At 43.1% G+C, this 7,103-nt stretch overlaps 1 protein-coding gene across 1 annotated transcript; it reads left to right on the top strand.

Moving 5' to 3' along the window:
- The first annotated feature begins 394 nt into the window (after positions 1–394).
- Positions 395–1,579, top strand: LOC136457834 (LOB domain-containing protein 42-like). Its single transcript, XM_066457839.1, has 2 exons — positions 395–632; positions 721–1,579. The coding sequence occupies exons 1-2, from the start codon at positions 443–445 to the stop codon at positions 1,407–1,409; spliced, it is 879 nt and encodes a 292-aa protein (XP_066313936.1). The 5' UTR covers positions 395–442; the 3' UTR covers positions 1,410–1,579.
- Positions 1,580–7,103: the final 5,524 nt, after the last annotated feature.

Genomic DNA, 7,103 nt, shown 5'->3' with positions numbered 1-7,103 from the left:
TTTTCAAGTTTTAAAGCTCAAACCTATGCCTCTGTTCTTTGTCCCCGAAACTCGTGGTCCAGTGATTAGAATTAAAATCACACAAGCCAAGCCAGTCTCCATCCTGGTTGTATAGGGGGCAATTGGGTATTTTGGCAGGCCATTGGCCCACTCTGGAAACCAGCTTTCCACTCTCAGGGAAACCGGAGGCTTTGGCAGTCCGGTGTGTCCACCGGTCGACCCTCCGTCCCTCCCGAGAGGCAGACGTGGCTCCACCTCCCGATGCTTTATATACACCTCCGCCTCCACCTCTCTTCACGCGCACACCAGTACACCACACCATTCCGGTGTCTGCTCGTCTCCTTCCTCGCTCCGACCATTGACCCAGCACCAGTGACTCGGTGAGGTCGTGAGGATCCTTGTCTCGACGAAGCGAGCACCAGATAGTGTTAAAGGATTCAGGATGCGGATGAGTTGCAACGGGTGCCGCGTGCTTCGCAAGGGGTGCAGCGACAACTGCGCCATCCGGCCGTGCTTGCAGTGGATCCGCAGCCCCGACGCGCAGGGCAATGCCACCGTCTTCCTCGCCAAGTTCTACGGCCGCGCAGGCCTCGTCAACCTCATCACCGCCGGCCCTGAACACGTCCGACCCGGTATGTGTATCTATCAGTGTAGGCACCTATATATCTACACACTTCTCGCGGATCGTGCTCATATATGATGATCTCCGTGTATATGCAGCAATATTCCGGTCTCTGCTGTACGAGGCTTGCGGCCGCATGCTCAACCCGGTGTACGGCTCGGTCGGCTTGCTCTGGTCCGGGAACTGGCAGCTTTGCCAGGACGCCGCCGAGACGGTCCTCCGCGGCATGCCCATCGCGCAGCCCCCGCCCACAGCCACGGCTGTCCCGCCTCACCGGTCATGCGACATCCGCCACGTCGCCAGGAGGGAAGCAGGCCGCGGCGCCGGCGCCGTGGATGCCGGCCTCCACCGGATGGCCAACAGCTCGCGGGGACAATTCAAACGATCCGGCGCCCACAGATCCGCAGACTCCGGCGGCATCGAGCTCGTCTTCTCCCAGCCGTCGGCTTCGTACATGCCGGTCGACATCCGACAGGCGCAGCCACTGAACTGGGCGCCACGCCAGCCAAGCCACGAGTACTCTGCCAGCCATGACGACGACGGCGCCGTGCGGGAGAGCGACAGCAACGCCTCGGTGGACACCGTGGATGTCTCTCATGTCAGCCAGTCCGAACCGGAGCCACCAAGAGAGAGCGATGAGCGTGCGGCGGATAGCCTGGACCTCACACTAGGTCTGCCACCGACGGTGCACAAGGTCGAGCCGTCGGACGTTGACGACGACCACCCTTGTCACAGAGGCGAACCGATGAAGCTCGGCTTGGCCATGGCGGATTCTAGAGCTAGATAATGAAATCGTTGGATATACGTACTACTCATCCGGTCGAGAGGGACTTTTGATTGCATGGAACTCGTTTTAGTATGTGTCTTAATTCGTAGTTTTGTACGGGTCGCTATGGTGTTTTCTAGTTTTGGAAACATCGTGTGTAACAACAGTGCATGCCCTTTTTTGCATTTTTATGTATGATACACCGTTTCTTGATCTGTTCTTCTCATTATATTTAACTTCAGGTGTTTGGGTGACGTACCTCAAACAGTATAAGTATCCTGCTGTATATAGAGTTCGTTAACTTCTGTATACTGCATGCTCTTAACTCTGTCTCATGTAATGATTTCCTTTGTGATTACGATCATTGAGCCTATAGTTGGTTGGGCTGCCCACTGGTGTTCAAGTCCTTAAATTGACATGGGTGCTCGTATTTTCATGAAAATCAAGTCACTAGTGCACAACTGAGCACTAGTCCCGGTTGGGAAACCCCTTCAGTCCTGGTTTCTCAACCGGGACTACGAATTCGCGACTAAAGGCCCCCCTTTAGTCCTGGTTCCTGAAAGTGGACCTTTAATTCCGGTTGTTGTTACCAACTGAAACTAAATGAGCCTCCATTGCCCCGTGGCTGGCACATTTAGTCCCGGTTGGTATTGCCAACCGGTACTATATATAGGTACTTTTTTTTCCTTTTCTTTTCTTTTTCTTTTATGGTTTCTTTTCAATTCAATTCTTTTTGGTTCAATTAGCTTCATGTATACGAATTCTACACTGCTAATATACGTTCATACATATAAGTTTCCGTTCGAGCATTATACATAAATAACACACTAAGATGTATGAAACTATATATATACAAATATTTTAAAAGCTTGTACATGCATGGAATATGTACATAAAGTAACAAAAGCCTATACTCATGTCCTTGGGATTGCATTCAATCCTAATCTTCATCACGGCTAGGAGATGTTCTTCTTCCGTCATAGTGGTACGGGCCACTGGGATTTATGACCTGGTCATTAAGAAATCCTAATAATGACTCTTGAATTGCTTTGATCTGGTCACTTTGTATGACCCTTTGCTTCAACCATTCACGCTTCAATTTGAATGAAAGGAAAAGTATGAATATATATCAAAGGAACCCCATGCGAGGCCGAGGATCCAGAAGGAGTCGCCATCTATGACTCTCTATACTTATTTTCATCAACTACTATAAATTTCTCATTTTGTAAACCATGAAATTAAATGAGATATATACTAGCAAAGAAAGGTGGATACTCGTTTAATTTTGATCAACTACTTTAAGCTTTCTTCTTCTGCATATGCAAACTATCAAGTGAGTTTGAGCTCAAATGGTGTTTAAATCCAAAAAAATCCACCATATTCTTTCCAATGTAAAAAACCTTAAATTTATCTATTTCTAAACCATGAAATGAGGCAATGAAAGGTGCATACTAGCTTTGATGCACTACTATAAGCTTCCTTCACCTACATATGCAAACTATCAAGTGATTTGGAGCTCAAATGGCGTATAAATAAAAAAACACCATTATTCTCAACCTAAAAACCATAAATTTCTCTATTTCTAGACCACGAAATGAAACATTCTAGTGACGAAACATGAGAGGATGAAGTTGCTAATCTTTAGAATCGAAAAATGGATGGAGGAATTGAATGAAGTCTTGAAATGGCTGGAGACGAGCAAGAACAAAGAGCTTGAAATGGCTCGGGCTGGGGAAGGAAGAAGGACCAAGTATATAGACCGGGACCTGTAGTCCCGGTTTGTGGTTCAAACCCAGACTATAGGTCAAATTATAGTCCCGATTGGAGCCACAAGCAGGGATTAAAGGTTTAATCACGGCTAGCAGCTCCAACCAGGACTAGAGGATGACCTTTAGTCCTGGTTTGAGCCTCCAACCGGGACTAGAGGTCCCCTCCTGCAAAAGCCTGCGGCTCTAGCCGTTGGGCAGGGGACTTTAGTCCCGGTTGGTTGCTCCAACTGGGACTAATCCTCTCTTTAGTCCCGGGCCTAAATATGGCTGAGACTAAAGCCAAAAATTGATCCAAACCAAAAGTCTGTTCTCTAGCAGTGAGTCCTCAACTTGACATAGGTGGTGCTCGTATTTTTCTGTATTTATTCCATGATTTAATGGGGCTACACTTTCTATGGTAGGTAACGTGTGTCGGTCAATAGTGAGATACATGTGGTGACTTTGTCAATCTTGACGTGCCCGTCAACAGCGAGACGTATGTGGTGACTTTGTCAATCTCGAGATTTGCTGGTCCAACTCAGTACCTCGAGGTGCTCATAGGGATATAGAGTGTGCGTGCGTTTATAGAGATGAGTGTGCGCTCGTATATATGAGCGTCTAGGTCTCACCAAAAAAAAATTGTGACTATAACTGGTCAGCTGATCTGTGCTTGTGTTTGGTTATTTCATTTTAGGTTCCGTATATATGATGGAAATCTAGGGCTATGCCTAACGGGAAAACACTATCTAATCTAATAATTTTATATACCCTGAGTCAAGTGGGTTTTTGTCTCTCAGAAATTATCAGATGAACAAAATATTTATTAATTTGTTGCATAATATTGGGTATACGGAGGCTCGCTCGTGTGGTATGCGCATACTCTCTATAGTGCATGAGCTATAGTACTATCTTCTCTCTCCTGCAAACACTGGTACCAAGTTAATTTTTATCCAAAGCGAACATATGGTTCAAATTGGAGTCTAGCAATCCGGTCATCCCCTTACACACGGTGCACAACTTGTAGTTGTTATAGATGCAGAGAACCTTTTCTTGGTGCACGCGGCGCCCCCACAAGGGGAGGTTCAATGTATATGGAGAAGGCATGTCCGACCGGGAGGCAAGTTGCATAAATAACAATGAGAAAGTTAGATAGAGTTTGATCATCTCCAAACAGCCGAGGAAGAGCTGACAAATGAAGGGAGAAGTTCTTTAGACAATTTGCCAAGTAGCTGGTTAAATTAAGTATCTGCAGCCAATGGTAGTAGTGTGGTTTAATTTGACACAAACATGGTACGGTCGATCTATTTATAGATTCCCTAGCGTCAGAATCGAACGGCTCAATAGTGGCGTGCATCATGCATACGCTATTACCGGATGAACCATCGATTAACACTGGATTCGTGGTATGTTTAAGTATTTGGGGCCTTTGTCTTGAGTTATTTGATGCAGATCTCATAGCACTGTGATGTACGATTTACTATATCTAAATGCATAGTAAAAGCTATGTGTATCTAAAAACATCACAACGTCTTATAATTTGAAATGGAGAAAGTATATAGATTCTTAATTAGTTTCCTATATAATCCATTCAGAAGATGGATCACACGGTATCATTATTGCGAAAGTGTCTTAGTTCTTACTATTTATATTACTATTCCATCAAGCACTCTACTTGACATGTACGGATTTTCAGAAAACAATACAGTGAATTTCTTGAGAATGGCATTCTCAAAAGTGACAATATATATTTCATGCCGAACTGCTAAAAAGTATTATATTTTCCTGTACAGTGCGTGATGATAATCAACTACGTGTGTATACATTGCTAAAAAAACAGGTTTTCAAGATGCCATTTTTTTTCTTAAAATGTGATCAATAAGGGACTCGCCTTGCCGTCAATGGCCCTCGGCCATGTTCTAAATTAAGTGTCTTATTACGCGGTTACAGAGACATCTTAGATTTATATATAGATGTACACGTCATCTACCTTTATAAATCCATTTTAGAGGCGACTGCCATTGAAAATTGAGGTAGTGTATATAAATAAAAACTTTCTTATACGACCCTAGATGAAGACAAACTTTGAGCATGATGATATCTAAAACTTAATAGTTGACGATGTTTTCATTTGAAATCATCTAGAGGCCAAAATATTGCTCATAAGTTTTTAAATCTATTTTAAAATGAATTTTGAATTTTCAAACGGGCTTAGGTAGAGACATGATATATATCAAAGTTGTAGTGCATCACAGTTTTGTGATTGATACCTTCTTAAATTTAAGATCGTTTATGATGCCAAATGCACACTACAAGGTTCGAAGAGGTGAGGCTAAAAGAATAACATCTAATGGGCTATTTTTAATCCCTTTCAATTAGCTAATGGGCTAACAACTAGTTTGATGTTGGCTAACAATTATCCCACTTGTTTAGCTACCCTGGGGCTATTTTTTAGCAGGTAATAACACAATTAGCTTGGTGTATCTAAACCGGGCCCTAAATAGAAAATCAAGTCCAACAAACTTCAACCTTGCTATGACTAGCTACAAGGCTAGCTATGACCGAGAGCTGCCTTCTCTAAAAATAATTCTCTCAAAAGCATATTATCAGTCCTTAGCTTGGTTTTGCCACATCTAGAACTTTTTTTTTTGCAGAATAAGAATTTTTCTATTTAGGTGCTCATTTATGTGGCGTCAGTTTGTTTCTAAAGAGGCCACCAAAACACTCAGCCTACCCGAGCATGGTAATTTTCCTTCCTTCATTTTGTTGTATGTTTTCCTGATGCCCATGGGTTTTTTTTTAACTGAAACTGTGTAGCAAACCTCCCCAGGAATTTATTAGTAGAAGGCCAAAAGAGGTACAACAGGTTAGCCAAGAACTAATGAAACAGTTAGCCAAGAGCTAACAGCAGCTACTAACAAAGGCTAAAATAGTCAGAGAAAGAAAGAAAACACACCAACTACAAAAGATTGAGCCAATCCATGATTGAAGGGTTGAAAGAAACATTGGTCCTATACAAATGGAGTTTAACTTCATTTGCGAAAGACTGCTTCCAGGTAGCAACCGAAGGCAACTTATTGTTGAAGATCTTCGAATTACGTTCATTCCAGACACACCATGCTGCTATCATAAAGACTTCCATGAAGAAGGGACGTTGCAGAGTGCTCCTTTGTTGTTGTAGCATTTGAAAAACACTACTTTGAGGTGACCAAAATAATATCCTGATGCCCATGCTATTTGTATGTATCATAATTGTGTAATTTTGTGATATTGGATTCCTGATTACTAAATCAGTATGTAGGTGATGACTGGACCTATCTCATAGCTAACAACTGTAATCCCTAACATATATGTGCGCTTGAACCTACGGTGCAGTTCATGACAGATGGTAACTGATTCTTTAATGTATATATTTCTTTTGATATACATGCAAGGGATTGAAGGCATATCACTATTGACGTCACTAGCTAGCAATAGATCGCTAATAATTCGCGATGTCATTCCGAAAATTCGGATGTGCAAGGGACCAGGGCATTACTGAAAATGCTTGAGGACTTTGGGTATCTCATCCCTTACTTTAGAAAACTTTCACCTAAAAATAGTTAAGGAGGGTGAAGAGGATGTGGCTTTGAGCATTGAGATGAAGGCCCATAATGTATCATTTAAGCCATTGCATCTCTTTTTAGATACATGATTGTTATAGAATATGTTGTTTTCATAATAGTATTTTTTTGTAAAATTACACAGTACAACGCAGACACTCATAGCGCACGCACACTCAACTCTATGAAAGCACGCACACAAACCCTACCCCTATGAGCATCTTCGAAGACTGAGTCAGCAAATCCTCGAGATTGACGAAGTCAGCCCAAACGCCTCGCTATCGACGGTAACGTCGCCTACCACTAAATGCACAACGCCGATAAATCTTAGAATATTCACTCCCACGTGGAGTCGAATCCAGGATATG

This window comes from Miscanthus floridulus, chromosome 6 (genome assembly GCF_019320115.1).
Source record: "Miscanthus floridulus cultivar M001 chromosome 6, ASM1932011v1, whole genome shotgun sequence".
Classification (NCBI taxonomy): domain Eukaryota; kingdom Viridiplantae; phylum Streptophyta; class Magnoliopsida; order Poales; family Poaceae; genus Miscanthus; species Miscanthus floridulus.
The sequence above is the reverse complement of the archived record's forward strand: the minus strand, read 5'-3'. Positions and strand labels throughout refer to the sequence as shown.

Bases quoted from the DNA above. Each gene is read 5' to 3' on its own strand.
- LOC136457834 (XM_066457839.1), top strand. From the start codon at position 443: ATGCGGATGAGTTGCAACGGGTGCCGCGTGCTTCGCAAGGGGTGCAGC. The intron at 633-720 runs GTATGTGTATCT...GTGTATATGCAG, and splicing joins CCCTGAACACGTCCGACCCG to CAATATTCCGGTCTCTGCTG.